Consider the following 19,995-nt stretch of genomic DNA (forward strand, 5'->3'; position numbering starts at 1 on the left):
GGCTATGGGTCCTTTCTATAGATGAGCTAAAGGTGCTAGCAGACACAAATGGAAGAAGTAGAAGGTCATGATAGGAGCCAGTGGCACATGTGGAAGGAGCTGTGGTCTGCTTGCATGAGCTGAGGTCAGCCTTAAGGCTGGTATATAAGGTGGAATTGGAGTCACAAGTCAAGACGAAGGAGGTTGAAACCACAAGAAGTGATGACAGCAGAGGAGTATGGACAATACTGCAGGAGAGCACAGGTGAGAGGCATAAGGTAGATCTGTGAACTGTGCGAAACGTAAGGAAACATGTGGATCTGGAAAAGAAGTGAATCACACTAGGCTGGTTCTTGGAGTCAGTTGCATAGCTGCTTGAGGCCTCAGTGGATGCAGGTTCAAGCATTAAGGGAACGAAAGGACACCATGCGCAGTTCATCCTACCTCTGTCTGTCCGCACAGTGAACTCTGTCTCAGCCCACACTTATGGCAAAAATGCTCAAATTCTCCCTGATAGTCAACTGTGCTCAGTTTCTGGCATTACTCCAGAGAGGCTAGTAGAGGAAGTAGTGCATCCAGGATGATCATTTTTTTGCTTTGTAAGCACTGGGGGAGAGCCTTTGGTAATACTTAGTTCAAAGCAGTATGTAAACTTATTTAAGCTTTTATCAAGATGATGTTAAGTAAGAGATAGCAAGAAAGCCTGTAAAGATAGCCTTTGAATTCAAAGCTGCAAAGAATGGGCAGCACCAAGAACAATGTAATCCAACAGCTTGAGGTTGATAAACGGCTTCCCTGAAGCAATGAACCTTTCATGGAGTAAGAATCCCAGATCCTGTATACCAATTTCACCCTGAGGAGATGCTGTCTGCTTTGGAGTGGCATAGAGCGCCCCGTCTCTTTGATAGTACTGCCTTGTGAAGGCTGCTTAATTGGTCAGGTTTCTATGTACAGCATGATTAGGTGATATGGGAAGATGTCCTGAGTAACCCAACGGACAGGAAGCTGCCATCTCAGGTAACATAAAGGCAGGCATTTCGGTACTTCCAGTACTGTTAAGGAAGTGGGAGTGGTAATCCATGATAAATTCATTGAATCCTTGGTTTTTGGCATTGATTTCTGCCTCTGTTTTTATTCCATGTTGCGTAAGCGTATCTTGTTCATCTGTAAATGAAATGAGTATGCAATAGCAGTAAAAAAATGAGTTTACAGAAAGCACATTTTTGAGCAGGCCTGAATGATTTCCCTCAGTGTTTATTTTTAGCTGGGTGGGTAACCCAGCTTGTGGCTTGTAACCCACAAGCACCTCTCATTCTTTTTTGATGCAAATTAGGCCTCCCACACCATTAAATCGTTTTTACTGACTATTGAGCCTGCAAAGAAATGGATTGAACTTTAATATGCTACATTACTGTGCCATAAAATACAATTTGTAGATCTTATTCAGATTCTGTGTTGCCGCACTTCCTCTAAATAATTGTTATTACCGAAGAAGATTTACAGGCACCGTTGAAAGAAAGAATAAGTACTCCCTATTTTCTATGCATTGAATCACAGGCTGTGCATGATTTCACATCTAAACCACCTTGCTCCTCATGCTTTTTTGAAATTAAACAAGTCACATTATGCTGTTAGTTGCTAATAGAGATTATAATGCAGCAGTAGCCAGAACTTCTGCTGCCTTCAAATAGTGCTGGGATTTCACCCCCTTCTTTTGCGCTGCTAGGGCTGTGCTAACTTTGCAAATGAAGTGTTTATCTTCAGGCTGTGAATCGTCACTTTGCACATCTCCATCCTCATTATTACCACATGTACAGCATCAGCTGCTGTGCAGCTCTTGGCAGGAAAATGCTCTGTTCTTTGGGAAGCACAAGTAAAACACTGTCCTCCCACAAACTCTTGAATAAGGCTGTGCGCATACTCAGCTTGACAAGATAGATGGCCTTCCTTTCTGCAGTTAGATGGCTGTACCCTCTTGGAGCCGAAGAAGGGGATACATACTGAGATTTTATAATGATTAACCAGACAGAAATGCATATGAGTCACTTTTTAAGTACATTGCTCTTACCAAGGAACTGTTGTGCTCATGTTGACAGCCTGAGAGAAGGACGTCTATCTGGAGTACAACTTTGGGAGGGCTAAGAAATATACCAGCTTTTTATCAACGTTGTCTCACCCTGCTGTCAGAAGGAGCACCTAGATCTGGGAGTTCGGCCATGCTGCCACCTCAGTGGACATCGTGGTCAGCATGCGAGCAGCAGAACTAGCTGTGCTCCCAGGCTCATGTCTGATGGGCCAAGGAGGAGCCTCTCCTGTTCAGGCAGGACTGGCGCTGGGATGCTTTCCTGCTTGCCTCTTGCCCAGCAAGCTCCATGTCAGCATGCCAAGTCCCCAGAGTCGTCTGGCCCTCCCAGCGCTCCAAAACTGGCAGTTTAAGAGCTATATGAGAGACCGAATTTTTCAAGCTACTTTACCCTCACAGAGACTTTCTGACAACACTCACTACTTCAAAAGTAAGGGCATTTAAGGTTGGGTCTAAATTCAGAATTGTTTATCTAACTCTGGAGTCTGAACTTGTCATTTCAAATTGAACTCTAGAGCTGTCGATACCTACTGCATTACCACATCAGTTAAAAAAATAAAATAGACTTTGAATTTTTCCAGTGATAAGGGATAGAATACAAACAGGTTATGGACTAAAGAGCAATGGCTGATGTGCAAAGAGGAAGTTATCTTATGTGCATACGTGGATATACACACACCTATATGTATCTGTCTATAAAAAACAATTTCCATCTTCAGTTATGTGTGTGAGTGAAAATGGAGTATCACTTCTAAAGCCTTCTGCTAGAATTAAATGCGTAAGAAATCCTGGGAAGTTCTAAAATCTAACAATGAAAAACACTGAGAAATTTGTTTAACTTGAGAAGAGATTTGATTAGCAAACAAATTGACAGTCAAACATCTCAGTATGCCTTTGTAAGAAAAATGCTAGCATCGTTGCTGAGAGATGAGAAAGCAGATTGCTGAGCAGTCTTTTCCAAAAGCTTTTTAATTTTCTGTAGAATATGTGCGAGGAGGTAAGTTTGTGAACATGCAATATATATAAGTCTCCGTGATATAAGCCTTTTGATTTTAATGGAGACTTTGAAAACTTCAGAGACAGCTATTTCATAAACTAGACAAGTAAGCAGAGGAAAAACACTTCTAATTATTTTTTAAAATATGGAAATATTCTTTTGAATAAGTTATTTAACATCCAACTTGGTCAGATGTATCCTATTACTCTGACATGTTTAAACTACTCAGTAGTCAGTAATGGCTTATTCTGTTCTCTTTTTCCACAGATTACTTGGAAACACGCATGATGGCTCCAAGTGGCCACCAGCCCTGCTTCCTCAGGGCTCAGTTCAGCACATGTTTACATCCTGACTGAGGAAGCACTCCGGTGTATCATTAAGGCCATCCTCTCTCAGCACCTAAAGAGGTCCATGAAAGTCTGTGTAGAGACTTTAACATTACAAAATATCCATTCACTGTCTCCACTTGTGATAATAAACACTAACCAGTCGTAGTAAGCACTGTGCAGGATGGTGACCTCATGGTTTAATGTGTTTAAGGGAGATGATACGCAATTAATATGAAGAAAGGTGTCTGAATTATTTCAGCTAATGGTAGGGTGTTTTTGTGTGTTTTTTTTTTCAGCTGAACTTTTCATGGAACAACAGCATCTCAAAGAAGCAGGCTTTTGTATCCAGGAGGCAGCTAGTCTTTTCCCCACATCTCATGCTGTACTGTACATGCGTGGGAGGCTTGCAGAGATGAAAGGCAATTTGGAGGTGGCTAGGCAATTGTATGATGAGGCGCTCACAGTGAATCCAGATGGAGTCGAAATTATGCACAGCCTGGTGAGTTTGCAGGGGCTCAGCTCCATTATAGTATGTACATTCATGATTAACTATAATAAGGTGGAAGAAGGTTCATGCTAGCTCTGAATTCCATTGACTTCCAATCCTTAGAGCAAGTGACTGTTTCAAGAATAAATGTGGTAGCCTGAACCTCTATTTTAAGACTGGATTGAATGTTTTTAACTGATTAGTACTTGGTCAGAAATAAATACTTTAATTGACAAATGCTGATAGTTTTGGAAGACAGTTCTCTGCTTTATTGTCCTTACTGCTTTTTCTACTAACTGTTGGGCATTTTAAATAAGGAATGTATTGGTGTTTGGAAGTAGATCTGAACTAAATAGCTATAGAATATAGGTATATATGGGGTTTGTAAACCTTGAGCCAGAGTCTTGTGTCTACTCAAAAGAAGACAAATTATGAGTTTATGATAAGCCTCAGCTTAAGACAATAGTTTTAACTCTAATCTTCTATAAGGGCAGTGACTCTACGTTTGATTTTTATGGGGTTTTCTTTGTAGCATTCCTGTCTGGCAAATAATTTTTTCTGCCGCACCGTCCCTAGAACAAACTTATTTACAGACGCAGGACCTATAGCTTTCAGGTTGTTGTTGCTATCAATCCATTATTATTATTGCTGTTGTTGTTATTATACAAGATGCTCTGTGGATGCTTAAAACCCACTGAATTTATGAAATCAGAACTTCTAATTGTATTTCATCACTGATGTATCTTGTTAACTATAGCCCTTATTGTGTCTCTCTGGGGTTTTAGAAGACCTTCTTGACCAGTTCAATTTTTACAGGAGTTGTATTTCCATGCAAAATATATAATTCCACTACTTTATGTCATTGCTAGCAGATCTGTATTCTCTGGCATAAATTTAAGCCCGATAAGGTTTGCAGGCAACTCCAAAACTGAAGGGCTATTAGTGCACAGGAGGACAAACATACAGTGAAGTGATGATCAAGAGAAAATAGTAGCACCTACAGGCAAGGGAGGAGAGAGTTGTAAGAACGTATATTCAGTGCAAAACCACTAAAAGAATAGCTAGTACATTTGTTAGGAGGAGGTCACAAGACAGTTATGCACATACCATACTCGTATGCTTAATGGGACAATAGTATTTACTTTGTTTTGATCCAACCTTTGCACAATCCAGAAAGACAGATTATGTGCTTTGCTCAGTTACTCTCATGATTTCAGACAAGTAACCAATATCAAAGCAGCCACTGAGTTAGATGCCAACATGGTATGAATATCTCTCATTTTTGTCTTATTTTATGAGCAAAGCCACATACTGTGTCTTCTCATTTCAGTTACTTGCAATTTTCTGAAACTATAGTCATTTGGAATAACATTTTCTGAGATGCACATCTGCTCTGGCCCAGTTTTCTTTGGAAAATGTCACCCAGCATGGCTTAACTCTTTCTGAAAGTGAGGCTAAAGAAGAGGCTTTAAAGGATTCCACAATGCCGCCTTTATTGTGCTGTGATGTCCCCACCTTTTGTCAGATGTGAGTGGTTTTCATAACATATTAATGTGCTTTTTACCATTCTTAAGAAAATCCTTCCAGCGTCATCAAGTTACAATCTTTAATAAACACATTTTGTATATGCTTAGTAGGTATGTATTTCTAAAACCTATGTAAATACTCATTCCTCTCAAGACCCAGTAAGTTCCACCATCTCTTAGTGCAGATATGGGAGTAAAATCAAAGAAGAGACAAAGAAGACAGAGAGATGTGGAATTTGGGTTTAGAGACTGAATTTATGAACAAACAGGGAAAAGGAAAGACAGCAGGCAGAGGATCAGGCCTAGCCAGCATGGGTTCGTGAAGGGCAGGTCCTGCTTGACCAACCTGATCTCCTTCTATGATCTAGTGACCCGCCTGGTAGATGAGGGAAAGGCTGTTGATGTGGTCTACTTAGACTTTAGCAAAGCCTTTGACTCTGTCTCCCACAGTATTCTCCTGGAGAAGCTGGCAGCCCATGGCTTGGACAGGTACACTCTTTGCTGGGTAAAGAACTGACTGGAGGTCTGGGCCCAGAGAGTGGTGGTGAATGGAGTTAAATCCAGCTGGTGACTAGTGATGAGTGGTGTTCCCCAGGGGTCAGTGCTGGGACCTGTCCTCTTCAGTATCTTTATTGATGGTCTGGATGAGGGCATTGAGTGTGCCCTCAGTAAGTTTTCAGACGAGACCAAGCTGGCAGGAAGTGTCGATCTGCCTAGGGGTGGCAAGGCCCTACAGAGAGATCTGGACAGGCTGGATCTCTGGGCTGAAGCCAGTGGGATGAGGTTCAACAAGACCAAGTGCCGGGTCCTGCACTTCGGCCGCAACAATCCCAGGGAATGCTACAGGCTTGGGGCAGAGTGGCTGGAAGACTGTGTAGAGGAAATGGACCTGGGGATATTGGTCAATGCTCAGCTGAACATGAGCCAGCAGTGTGCTCAGGTGGCCAAGAAGGCCAAGGGCATCCTGGCTTGTATCAGAAATAGTGTTGCCAGCAGGAGTAGGGAAGAGATTGTCCCTCTGTACTCAGCCCTGGTGAGGCCACACCTCGAGTACTGTGTCCAGTTTTGGGCCACTCACTACAAGATGTGGAGGCCCTGGAGCGTGTCCAGAGAAGGGCAACAACACTGGTGAGGGGTCTGGAGCACAGGCCTTATGAGGAGCAGCTGAGGGAGCTGGGATTGTTCAGTCTGGAGAAGAGGAGGCTCAGAGGAGACCTTATTGCTCTCTAACTACCTGAAGGGAGGTTGTACTGAGCTGGGGGTCGACCTCTTCTCTTGTGTAACTAGTGATAGGACTAGAAGGAATGGCCTCAAGTTGCACCAGGGGAGATTCAGGCTGGACGTTAGGAAATGCTACTTTCCCAAAAGAGTGGTCAGGCACTGGAATGGGCTGCCCAGGGAGGTGGTAGAGTCCCTGACCCTGGAGGTGTTCAAGGGCCGATTAGATGTTCCGTTGAGGGACATGGTTTAGTGAGAAGTCTTGGTGATAGGTGGACGGTTGGACTAGATGATCTTGTAGGTCTTTTCCAACCTTGGTGATTCTATGATAATAGTGACAGAGAGATAGAAGGATGGATATTAAAGTAGATACAATAAAGTAGGTGATGCCAGATATGGCTAGATAGATGAGAAGAATGAAACTGTGTTAAGGAACCAGACTGAGATGCTCAGGTTGAAAGAGTGGGCATATTGGAAAGTATGAATTTGAAGGGGTCAGTGCTATGAGAGGCATGTGGGAACATGAACCTGTGAGAGTACTTCTACTCCACAGCCCTTGGTCTCCATAAAATCTTTTTGTTCTGATATCAGTAAGTATTGGTGAAAATGACTTGTTTAACTGTGTTCCTCATCTCCCTTAGTTTGGTAATGCTGGCAGCTGATGGTTTACACCTGCTAGCTAAGATATTAAAGGTCTGGTCTATCTCTGCTGATACGAAGCACGGCAGTAGTTCTAGGATGCCACATAATGGCTTTCCTTTCTGTGCTTTTCCAAAAGTGAGGAAATTGCACATAGCAAGTTTGAAGCATCTGATGAGCACTACAGAAAAGCCTATTCAGAAATTAATCATTCTGCCTTCAGAACAGAGCTTGAATAACGCACAGTAAACAAGGCTTTTATGGGCTATGCATTAAAAAGAAAGGGCAAAAATAAAATATTGAGAGACTGCTAGCTATGTGAATTTGTCTTGTGTGCTGAATGAGGCAGTGTCCCCATGGAGAACTTAGATGAGGTTTAGGTAACTGAAGATGCAATGAAGCAAGTGGTAAATTCTGCACCTCTTTGAGGCCATCAAAAGAAGGCTGGATACCTTTCTGAAAGGTGTGTGTTAGCCAAATACTAGCCATGCTGTTACTAAAAAAAACAGGTTCTTGAGCATAGTTGGTTCTTCCACCTACTTGAGGGAAATGTGTGACTCAGATTATGCTAAAGGCCAACTAAGTACAAGGTACTTAAAGCTATCCAAGCCGAATACAGGGACAGCTGACATTAAATTCACATGCAATTTCAATGCTGGTCTCCAAAAACATTTTAGCACTTAGTTTTCACTCTCTAATAATGCTGTTACCAATGTGTAATGATTTAGGGAAAGAGAGACTGGTTATGAGAACTACTGTCTGACTTAGTGCAGTTGCCATCCAACTGACCTAGTCCACTTTACGGGAAAACTCTGCTGTAGACAGTGCTGGTTTTCCCTGGTGTACCAGCATCAATTAGCGAAGTAGTAATGTCTCTTCCCCTGGGCTCTCAGAACTAGGTTGTCAAAGCTATATTTGGAAAGTTCCAACTTGAAAAGCATTGCTGGCTGTAAATGAAGGGCACAGATGTAGCAATGAATGCGTCCATCGGGTGTTGATAACTTCACTTTTACACAGGGCAGAGTCGCCACCATAATAAACACAAGCTCTCTCTCTGCACAGCTGAAAACAGTTGTGCTGTACTGTGACTGTAGGTGTTTACAATAGCTGTCAGTTTGGTGTGCTTTTTGTATGAAGCTCCCTTCTGCGTGGGAGCTGCAGGTGCAGAAGAGCTGTGGTGCTGGGTGTCTCTGAAGGGATGGGCAACACGCTCAGCCTCGCTGCAGTGCTGTTGGCAGCTCTGGTGTCTGATACTGCGGTAAGCAAACCAGGGGCACATAGAAAATACTAGGTAGTGGTGCTGCTTTTTGCCAGAACTTGCAGTTTGTAAGTGGTGCTGCAGGATCCTTAAGCTCCTGTTACCAACCCACCGATGGCCTTTACAAAGTAGATACTAAAGAGAGCTCTCGTTGAGTAGTTGTTGTCATTTGGAAGAACATATACAATCAGGTTTTGGGGCTATTTGGAACTTACCGAAGAATCAAATTATTCCTGTTGAGGTATAGAGTTATCCTTTGGTTTGGTTTGCTATCAGAAACAGGCTGGCTTGACACCTAGAAACTGTACGTGCTATAGGATAGGAGCACAGCTCTCTTCAGGAAATAAGTCTTCCACATTTTTCCTCATTGATACATTTCCATCTTCCCTCCCATTTCTATAATGGTTCTGTTCTTGTCAAAATAAGACTCTTTCTGGGACCTTGCCTGCAAGGATCACAGAGCATTTCCCACCCCGTAGGCAGGTTGGTGAAGTAGATGTCTTCACTGATCCACAAGCAAGAGTTTATCCCATACCCCCTCATACTATGCAGTGACTGGACAGCTGTGCCATATCCTAATCTGTTTGCCGGCATGTTTCAAAACCCAATAGCAAATGCTTCTTTCTTTCATTATATGCCCAATACATAATTCATTACATATGTAGCTTTGGGACAGTGATAACAAAACTGATGTGTGCCCAACCAAGTCAGAAAATGAAACATAAGCTGCAACAGATGACACTACCTTATAAGGTAATATATGAATCAGTCTACCTATATGTCACTGGGGAAGAACATTGAAGTTTGCAAGTTCCCAACGCTGGTGCATTGAGCACTGTTCTCCCTTTTGATTCAGAGAAGGAAAAAATCAATGCCAGCGTGTCGAGTTTGAGTCCAAAAGCTCAGTACATAATATTGCAATATAAACTAAAAACATTTTGAGATATTCGGAAGACTCTTGCCCAGCAAACATCTCACGTAGCAGAGATATTTCACAGGGCTAGAAAAAAATTTAACTTGCTTTAATTAAGGGAAGGAGAAGGAGAATCATGTATTTAGAAAGGAAGGAAATGGGCCCTATCGTCTCCCTCTGTACGTCAGATTTAATGAAGACAACTTGGGACTTCCTGAACTAGATGTAGGTTTTATTTGTTTAGTAATCCACAGTACATTACTCCTTTGTGAGCTTGTCTTGTCTGGAGCCCGTGTTAGTTTTCAGATTCACAATACCCTTCAGCAAGGAGACTCACGGGTCTGCTCTCTGCTGTGTAACTTTGTATGTCAAATTTTGTATGTTCCTGCTGCAGCTCCTCCCAGCCGCACTGATGCATTTCATGTTCCCTGTTCTTCCTGTGGAAGACATTGCGCGCTGTTGTTTTTCATCCCCTGCTGCCGTTACTGATTTCATAGATAACTAACACAGAACTGATCCCGTTTCTTTCAGTATTGCTCTTACTTCTCTCTGGACTCTTTTCAGTTAAGATGAGAAAGCTAAAGCAAATGGCACACTTACAAAAAAATATTGTGTTTCATATTTAGCTTAACTTCAAAGACAGTGTTATAGATTTAGCGTTTAAAAAAAAACCTCTTATTGTCCTTTGGTCTTCTACTCATGTAAATTATTACGTATATGCATTTTTATACGAATACAGCAGACTATTTAAAATGTTTCGTATTAACCTGATCTCATTACTGAAGCTCAGTTTCCATCTCCCGTGCCTGCTGGGGCTAGTTTTGTGGATTTTCTTCTGGAAGGTCAGCAGCTCTAATGAATGGATTGTGATTTATGATAGCTGTGAGCAGTGTAACAGTGTTATCTTGGGTTTTGCAAGTGTGGGTGTCCCAGTCTGTGAATACAACATAACCAGCAAGCATGCAGTCCTGGTCTTTGATAATATTTATTCTGCTTGCCAGAGACATCCTTTTAGCTGTTCGTCCACAAATTTCTCCCTGCTAGTAATGCTAGAAACTGAAGAACTTGACTGAAAACCATTTTTTTCGTATGTTACGGTCCTTTTGCATACGATAAGTACCTTGCTTTTGGTTAGATTTCAGCATTTAAAAACTATCCAATGCTTTGTTTAAATCTTCTGTTCTTAATTGTTCATCTGGATGCAAGGGCTGAATAAAAAGAAACAAACTTTACGAAGAGACTCGAACTGTTTAATTTGGCCTTCATTGCGTACTTACGATGCAATTTCATGTTCACTTTAGTAGAAGAGTCAACCTATTGTTTCCAGACTCGTACTTGGTAGTATCAGGATAATTTGAAGACTACAATTTCCACTGATTAGAACATGGAAATGAATTATTTCTGTTCATTTATTTCATTTTAACTCCCAGTATGGTGCATGCATCCTTGTTTTCAAAGGCATCCATTCACATAATAAAAACATGGCTTGATTGCTTAATATTTTTAAGGATGACATGCGTTGCTTCCTAGGGGATTTGCTTCATGCTGGCATGGAGTAGTCATATAAATCACGAGGCAGGTTCTCAGCAAGGGTAGATGATCGTAGCTTCATCATACCAAGGTCTGTATGTCTCACATGGTAACCAGGATAACTAATTAAAAGCATTTTTACCTCGAAAGCTGAAGTTGGAATGCTTAAATGTGGGAACAAAACAGCGTAGCTTTCATATTAATGTGGTTGCTTATAATCTAAGGAGCTGCTTTGTGTGTACAGATGATCCAGTTTGTTTGCTGTTGTGTAGATAAGTATGCCACGGTCTGTTTCTATTTCCTAGTGACATTTCTTGCTCAGGTTTTTTTTTGTATTTGTGTACAGAGAATTGAACATCACAATTAAAATGCATCCCTCTGCAGTTAGGACTACTGTGCGTTTGTCCACCTAATTGTAATGAGGTGGATAATTGTGCCTAGAGATGCAAGGAATGACCTACTTTTATCTGTTCCGGAGATAGTTCTTTCTAGCTGCATTCGATGCCACCCTGCTCTTGTTTGGCACAGACGATAAGCACAGTTACAGACCAGGTAATTTCAGTTTAGAGGACAGTTGTACTGCTTCTGTGATAAATTCTGAGAATATTTTTCTTTTATGACAGCTTCTGCATTTATAAATATTCAAAGTGAATCTTGGAGAAATTGCTGTCATAAAAACTTGAATTCGAGTAGATAATGACTACAGAATGAATTTCAAACCTCTTTGCGTCTCAGAGAATTGAGGTTTTTTGTTAAGTTTTTGGATACATGGATACACTTAATTTTCTTAAACAATGCATTTCAAAGTTGGAAGCGCTTCACGGCATTCTTCTTTTAAACGTCTTTGGATGGTATCAAATGTGTTTGTCACTTACAGACTTTCTGCTTTTTTTTCATAGCCCTTCGGGCCAAGTCCTTGCTACCATAGTGCAGCGGGGTGGGTGCTCCCTCTCCCAGCACAGAGAAGTGCAGCTCAGCTGTTTTCCATTGAAGGCAGTCCATGGAGCTGGAGGGGGAGCCCTGGCGCTCAGCCACTGCACGGCCAGCTCCAGCTCCTCCTGTCAGCTGTGGCCATGTCACACTTTGCTCTAAACCTCTGTAAAACAGGGATGAAGCTGCTAATCTACTTCATCTGGAGTTAGAGAGCTTAATTAATATCTGTGCATACTTTCAGATGAGAGGCGCTCTGTAAGCGCAAAATCTTATTTATTCTATGTCTCGAGTCCTGTGGTGCTTTATTCACTTGGGCTTTTGGATCCCAAATTACTTTGGGCAAAGTGCTGTGACTGTTCATACCCTCCTGTCCCTAAATGTGAGCAATGCTGAAAACATTATTGCAGTAGGAGTGGGTTTCAGCAGGCAGATCTGTGAGCTGCTTCATCCTCTCCTAAGGATTTGTTTTCACTAGAGGACTCTGCCTAGCCTGCATGTTACCAGTTGCCCTCGGTTGTATTGATAAATTGTTACAGCCATGCTGTGAAGGACAGAGCAAAAGGGAGCGAATGTGAAGCTGAAGACTTTCTAGCACAGCCCTCCTCTCTTCCTGGGGATAAGATATGACAACGCCTGTGAAAAATAGCTTTTTGTGGGGGGAGGGAGGAGAGTGCTTCCTTTCTGCCCTGACAGTGAATATATCCTTCTGCTCTGCAAGTTCAGCGTGAGCAGAACATTGTTGTGCCAGCACAGCTTTGCAGTTTCCCCTGGTGAGAAGGTTCGGGATTTTTAAGGAGAGAGATGACAGACCTAGAGGTGGAAAAAGCATTAGAGTAGACAGTCATTACAGGCCATTCCAAAAATGGAGCAACCTTAAACAAAGTGCCTTTTTTTTTTTTTAAGTAAGTAAGTAATAGTGACAGCCAACGGGAGATTCTAGCAACCCAAAGGAAGACCTGTGACGTCCGCTGTGATGCTGCTTGGAGAGCTACAGACTCGTGGACTCTTTTAGGTCTACCTGATATAGAGTGTACAAGAAAATACTAGAAGGGTGAATTACAAAGCTGTTTAATTAATCTAGTCTCCAGCAGGATATTTTTGAACTGTGCTGCTAGTACAAAGCACTCGAGCAGTTTAGCCCACCCCATAAGTATTCCCTCGATTGGGAAAATCCTTACATGCTATAACCAAGTTTTCTTACAGTCTTCTGTTCAGTACTGCATTTCTCCAGTGCACGTGGAGAACCAGCAAATGGGGATATATAGGTGCGTAAAAGGGAAGGGGAGGGGAAAGAATTATAAGGGATGTGGAAGAGACTGCTTACTTTAAAATAACAAGGTAAAGCATTGACCAGAGACAATTAAAATCACTTGTTTTCTCATCCATTATTTGCTGTCCACGCAGCTGTTGAACAGATTGTTTCTTCCTTTTCTGTCCAACTCTGCCTTGTAGATTTCTGCAGATGAGCCCAACTTTGATTTGCCCCAGCAGGCTCTTTCAGTGGTATTTGTTTGCTGTTTCATCCAAGAAAAGCAAAATTCACTACAAAGAATCTGAAAGTGCACTTAGGATAGAAGCTTTTCCCAGTGGTGTAGAAAGAGCATCTGAAAACATACAAACAGACAATTCCAAACTCCTCAGCAGTTTGGAAAATTCAACTCCTTACCACAGGGACTTAGTATAGGTTTCCTGTTTGTTCTTTGTGGCATTTTTTATGTGTTGAGAAGACTCCTCTTGTTCCTTTTCTGTCTTCCTTCCCCATGCTGCTATATACCTCCACTCTATCGCTGAGCTGCTTTTTCATATTGCTAGTTGACTGCTGCCTATATTTTTCCCAAAGTGCAAAAATATAAAGGGAGAGAGGGAAGACCCTGTCTAGAAAAAGAGGAGGGGGAAAATTATACCCATGATGGTCAGGGACGAGAAAGACTAGAAGAGCCTGCTTTGTAAGGGTAGCACAACAAAGATTGGGAAGGGATATGTTTGTTCTCTGCCACTGTATGTGGGAGCATGTTCTAAATGTGGAAAAACTGCATCAACTAAAGGATTACGTTTATATTTATCTGCAATACATTGGTGCTGGAGATGTGAGTTCCCAGTCATCACAACACAGGTTCTGGAGCAGCCTTCCTACAGCTGGAGACATAGAAGGAACCATCTGACCCCTGTTATGCTGGGGCTTGATAAATTTATGAAGGCTTCATTGGAGGGAGGGAGTAGTCCCCAAAACCAAAGTAAATAGGACTTAAACTAACCCTCAGAAGTGCTTACCCATTCCAGTGTGCAGGCTAGGCTGCCTGAATTCATCCTGTCCTCGTGTGTGACCTGAAACCCAGAGTGTCCAGCTAAAAAAGTCTTGCAGGCCCACCTGCAGTCCTTTCTTTGTTTCCTTTTTTTCTGCTGAAGACATTCTATTCCCATATGCATTTTGTAATTATTTTGTGTTCTTTTTTTTTAAATTAGATGTGGAGTTTTAATGTTAGTAGTGCTGACCTCTATTTTAAATTGATATATTTTTAATGAGTTGTCAAGAGGCTCATGTGTATTGTGGAGTGGAATGATGAATGTAGCTGGAATCTCTTAAAAAATAGCCAGCATTGTGGCAGCTCAGTTTTATTGACAATAACGTCAAGTCGGGTTTAATAGCATAGTTCCTTATTGAATGAATCCTCCCTGTAGGAAACATTGTGACCTTCCTGTTTGTGTGCAAGATAAAAAAAAAAAAAAAATCAATGTTAATCCCTTGGGAGGAAAAATGTAAGATGAACAGAACAGTTGAGTGAGTCTAATGAGAATCAGATGGCAAGAATGTTAATTTGGAAAGAGATACTCACATAAGCTGTCCAAAGACACAATGCAGTAGTTTCCATATATCACCAACTGCCATGTATTCTCCACAGATACGTATCTACAAGACGTAATTTGATGGATTTGCGGCTCTTCTATGTCTTCCTGACAGAACAACAGGGGATTTTGAAGTTAATCACCTTTTGGTGGGGAGATTTATGACCAGTGTAGCTAGCTGAGCCTTCCCTCAAGGAGGGCAGGGCTGGAGGCAGTTGTTGGGCACAGCATGCCAACTGCGTGTGGGATCTGCATAATCAGAAACAGGCATGAGCATCTCTGTCTTGCGGTTGTTTTCTGGAGTCATGCAGCTCACTGGCATTGTCAATTATAACATTTGCCTAAATCCTTCTCATTATTAGTATTTTTGGAAGCTGGGTGGGTAGTAATTTTCTGTGTTGCTATACTTAATAGCCATCAACTTTGTAAAAAATAAAACAGTGGGTTTTTATTCTTCCTCTTTAATTCTGAGAGGCTGAGGTGGTAATTCCATTTTAACTCCTTTTAAGTGGTAGGTGAACATTCACATTGCCTTTAGCTTTGGTCGCTTCCTCAACCTATTGCCCATAGAAAGGGATTTCTGTGAGGCTGATGCAGAGCCCTTTTTTGTTAGGCACTGTCTCTGTTCTTCCTTGAAGGTGCAGAAAAACCATGTAATTAAGGATGTGCCTGTGTTTGTGTAGACGATCTTCCTCTTCACATCCTAGTCACATGAGGGTGCTGAGTGTCTCCTAGTGCAAGGTTTATGGCAGGGAATAAGGTGAAATTACCTTGACTTGTTCCAGAGAAATTACTGCAATAATGTTTAGCCCGATTCTCTTCTTGTTTGCATTCTCCTGTCAGCATTCCTTTCAATACAAAGAATAGGCTTGTAAAAACATCAGTTTTCCAGTTGCATCACTTAGTGGGCTGCATGTGCTTTCCAAGATTGTCTGCAGCATCAGGGACTGCGAATAAAAATCAGCTGGAACACAAATGGCAGCATTGCTGTAGTGCCAGGCTGTACAGTGGAGATTATTTATGCTTTTTTTTTTTGCCAGCCTTGACTAAACAAAGCTAAGAATGCAAATGCTGCAGCAGAGCTTCCCAAACGGCATTGCAGGGGTGATAGGCACTAGCACTTAACATTGCAGTAATAGATACCAGTGTGGGAAGGATGTCACTGCCTGTTGCTCCCCTTACATCCTAAGAGCAGAACAATGGGAGGAAGAGGCAGGTCTGTGGAGCTCTGAGTGAGATTTGCTCCTAAAAGGCATTCATAGTCAAGGGTTTGATTCACTAGGTTTGTACTGTGTGTGCTTTGCGCTTATTCTCCTAAAATCCAGGTTGTGGTTAATGTGACTGAAGGAGGGGGAGGGCCCTATGTAAGTTTTGTAGCAAACCAGGCGAGCCCAATGTAAGCTCTGAATTGAGTAGGGAAGAGGCCTCCAAGTCAGCTAGTTTTGAATGTCAGTGTGCATGGTACAAGGCTAATTGAGATGCACAGAAACTGCCATGTGCCTTTCTAATCGCTTCTAGACAAGATGTACAGTATTTGAATCAGCTCGGCAGTGCTCCAGCTGATGAAAGCGCTGGCGATACCCGACACCAGTGATGATAGTGAAGTGCGCTCAGTGTCTTAGCATGCATGGCATGAGGCACGTTGGAGTCGCACAGGAATTCAGGTGAGGAAGGGCCTTCTCTCTGGAGGTCATCCGGTCCCACCTCCAGCTCACCACGGGGCCAGCTTCATACACAGAGCGGGCTGCTCAGGGCCATGTCCCATTGAACCTTTAGTGTTTCTAAGGGTCGATATTCCTCCACTTCTGGGCCTGCGTTCTGATGCTGCACCACTCCTTACGCTGAATTTTTTCATAATATCTATCTGTTCACTCAGAATTCCTCTTACTGCACTTCGATCCATTGCAACTGAGCACCTACTCCCTTCTTTTTTCCAGTTGCCCGTTAGGTAGCTGAAGATGGCAGTCAGACAGCCCCTTAGCCTGGAGAGGTGAAGGCAGAATGTGATAATATAGCCTCCAGACACTGCGGTGGCCCTTCACTTGCCCTTCACCGGTTTGTCATCATCTTTCTGGCACTGGGGAGCCCAGAAATCTGGAGGCAGCACTCCTCATCCAATCTCACAAATGCCAAAGGGAAGGAATAATTCCTTTAGTCTGCTGTGATGCATTAACTACTGCAGCACAGTATGCCATCAGCTTTCAGCACTGCGGGTGCTCTGCTGGCTTGGTTCCCCCAGGGTTTCTGCAGAGGAGGTTTCTCTCCAGCTGGTGTCCTCCCGTACATGGGGTTATTCCATCCCAGGTGCAAAATGTCACCATTCAGCAAAGGCAAATCCTCACTAAGTTCGGTCAGTGCTTAAAATAGAGCTGCCATCTCTGTTTTGCTATCAACATAAATATTTTTCACTTACCCTTAGTGCCCTTGGTACAGATACGCAATGTTCAGTATTTCTTTTTTCCACATCATAGACAATGAGGAACGGTATTGGCTAAGGCAACATGAACAAAAGCAGAGCAATGTGAGGATATTTTGCCTGTTGGGAAATCACAAGCCACTGGACAGCTATTAGAGTGGGACACTTTCAGTAGGAGGGACCCTGATGGGACCATGTGGTTTCGTGCTCTCAGTGTTTGCTTGTAAGCAGCCAAGCTAGGATGGTTCCAGCATCCTTTGTGACCTGCAGCAAGTAAGTAAATGCACATGTATGTGTACACTCAAACATATATATGTACCTTAGAGATACAAGAAAAGTATTGTCAGCTGATTTTAGTAGACTGTGATGGGGTAGGGTTATGAAACATAGATAGAATGAGCATCTCGTGCTTCCCTTGCTCACTCTCTTCTGGTTGGAGCCGTGGTTCTTTATAGAAGGGCCAGGTCCCCAGTGCCATTTGCTGAGTGGGCTATGCCCCAGGTTAGAGCAGAGTAAGAAATGGAAGAACCAAGAGGATTTTTTCTGTTGCAGAATAAGCCAGGCAAGGGCAGGAGGAGTTTCATTTGTTGGAACCATGAAAGCTTGTTTGTAAGCAGGTGGTGATGCTGAAGCTGGCAGAGTGGGAAGCTCAGCAAGGGCAGTGCCAAATGTCTGAAGTGAAAAGCTTCTGGGAAACTACTGTGTGTACCTGTCTCTGGCGTGCCTGGGGTCATGAAAAGCTGCTGCTCCATTTATTGGCATACTTGACACCATTGCAAGCTTATCCTTATGGTTTTGATCTGTCCTTGCATTACAAGCAACAGCTCTCCCTTCTTCTCCACCACCTGTCAAGCCAATCTGTGTATTGCAGACCTTAACACCTGCACTGAACGTGACGTGAACCAGCTCTAAAGAGACAGCGTACGACTGAAATATAGCACTTGTGCAGCACATTCACGCATAACATGCCAGGCACGCCACACCTATTTGGTAGCAAAGGATGAGCTATGGATTGCATTTAGAATAAATTCTCAAGCAGCAGTGAGATTGTGATTATTTTTTAAAATGAGAAGAAGGGTTAGCTTCGTCCTTATGTAAATATTCCCCTGTGCAGCTTTCCAAAGCAGATGATGGCAAGCAGGTTTGGCACTTCCAAGTGATTGCATGGTTTTTAATAAGAGAGCAGTATTATTCCCTTGCACCTAAACAAAACCTCCAGAATTTCTGAACTTTCAGTTAACAGTCATTGTGCCAGATTGGCAGGCAGTGGTATTTTCTCTTTGTGGCTGTCACTTTGAGCTCAGCAGAGCACAGGAGTGACTAATACAGACAGAGGAAGGTAGGTCACATTAAACACGTGCCACAATGAAGTATTCCTAAAATCGTATATGATCCTGTACCAGGAAGGCTGGCGCAGTCAAAGCTTGATGTTGTCTAGACTTGTTCACATACAGCCAGACCCTACAGCATTTAAGTCATTTGTGAACTGAGACTATGCATGAGGATAGTGTGGGACGGGCTTCTGCCAGGTACAGGCTGATACTAGGTCCCCTTTTGGCTTCAGTAAGAGATTTTGCGCATATTTCATGCGTGTTAAGAACAAAATTGCCTGCAGTATCTTTGGCATGGGGTTTGTAGATCATTTAGCCTCCTCTTTGCCTGGAAAATGCCTTCCCTTCAGAGCAAGAAAAGTAAGTAAATATAAAAAGAGGCTGATAAAACCTACAAGTTCCAGAGATTTCCAGACATCGGAAGGGGCAGAAATTCTCAATTTAGGATTCCTTGCTGTCATTCCTAGAGTACTGTAAATAGGGCAGATAAGCAACATCGAAAGCTTGGAACTGCTTTTCACCAAGAATAAATGATTTGAGTAAATATGAGATCTGTTAATTTTAATTTTCTGCAGTGTTACGTTACTTTTGTTTGCATGTCACCAAAGTCGCCACTGGTTAGAAGACTATCTTTGCTCTTAGGTAATGCACTATTATATATTATTTGTTGGCTGACAGCAAACCAGCAGGCTGGAAGCATATACCATTTTTAACTAATTGCTCGCTTTGGATAGTGAATGAAGAACAATCAAAGGAAGTGGCTTGGAAGTAACCCATTGTTCGAAATCAGTTTTCCCAAACTAGCAAATATAAAATAGCAGTGTCGAAAATAGCAGCGTCACAAAGTAAAAATGGAATGTATAAGATCCTTGAGCCAAGAGATAGCCCTTTTTTAAGATTTATTTTTGGCTTTGTCAGCTGTACTAAGTGATTTTATCAATGTAGCTAGTCTCTGGAATAAGAATGTTCGCATAATACAGTGTCAGTGCAGGCAGATATGACAGGTCACAGTGTATACATGTAACGCAAACCTTTCCAAATCAAATTCATTCAACTGAACTTCTGTAAATGGATAAAATCTTGATTGTCCTGCACTACTCAATTTTGTCTCACTAGCTGGCATCAAACTGGAACAGAAGAGCAGCCTTGCTGAAGTGCAGCCCTGCTATTTTTGCATACTTAGAACCAGATGACTTAGAAACTTTTTCCGTCTCTGTGGTCATAGGCCCTGTCACAGCTTGAGAAGAACCAGAGGGACTGCTCCTCTGCATCTTGTATTGGAAGAGACTTCTGCTGCACAGATACTACAGAGATGATGGTGAATAGGGAGGGTTTTTGACCATCCTAAGTTTGATACTAATCTTCCTCTCTAGTTCTCTCCAGCTTTCAAGACAGGATGGCTGCAGGTCCATAGCAAGGATTCATTGAAGTCAGAATGGTTACATCTTCATTTCAGGAAGTTATTTAAGGCTGGAGAAAATGAGAGGGAAATCCAAGTGCAAAGAGATTAGG

General features: G+C 42.4%; 1 protein-coding gene across 7 annotated transcripts in view; it reads left to right on the forward strand.

Moving 5' to 3' along the window:
* The window catches only part of TTC7A (tetratricopeptide repeat domain 7A), a 168,130-nt gene that overhangs the window by 127,098 nt on the left and 21,037 nt on the right, over positions 1 to 19,995 (forward strand). For 4 of the 7 annotated variants that reach the window (XM_021392818.1, XM_021392817.1, XM_021392820.1 and 1 more), the window contains one exon: positions 3,685 to 3,887. The exons of 2 other annotated variants lie outside the window; for them this stretch is intronic. In XM_021392818.1, coding sequence (XP_021248493.1) covers positions 3,685 to 3,887 — 203 coding nt within the window. Of the gene's footprint in view, positions 1 to 3,684; positions 3,888 to 19,995 lie in introns of those variants that run through there. One more of the 7 variants, XR_002437363.1, reaches the window with a different exon arrangement.

Source organism: Numida meleagris, chromosome 3 (assembly GCF_002078875.1).
Source record: "Numida meleagris isolate 19003 breed g44 Domestic line chromosome 3, NumMel1.0, whole genome shotgun sequence".
NCBI lineage: Eukaryota > Metazoa > Chordata > Aves > Galliformes > Numididae > Numida > Numida meleagris.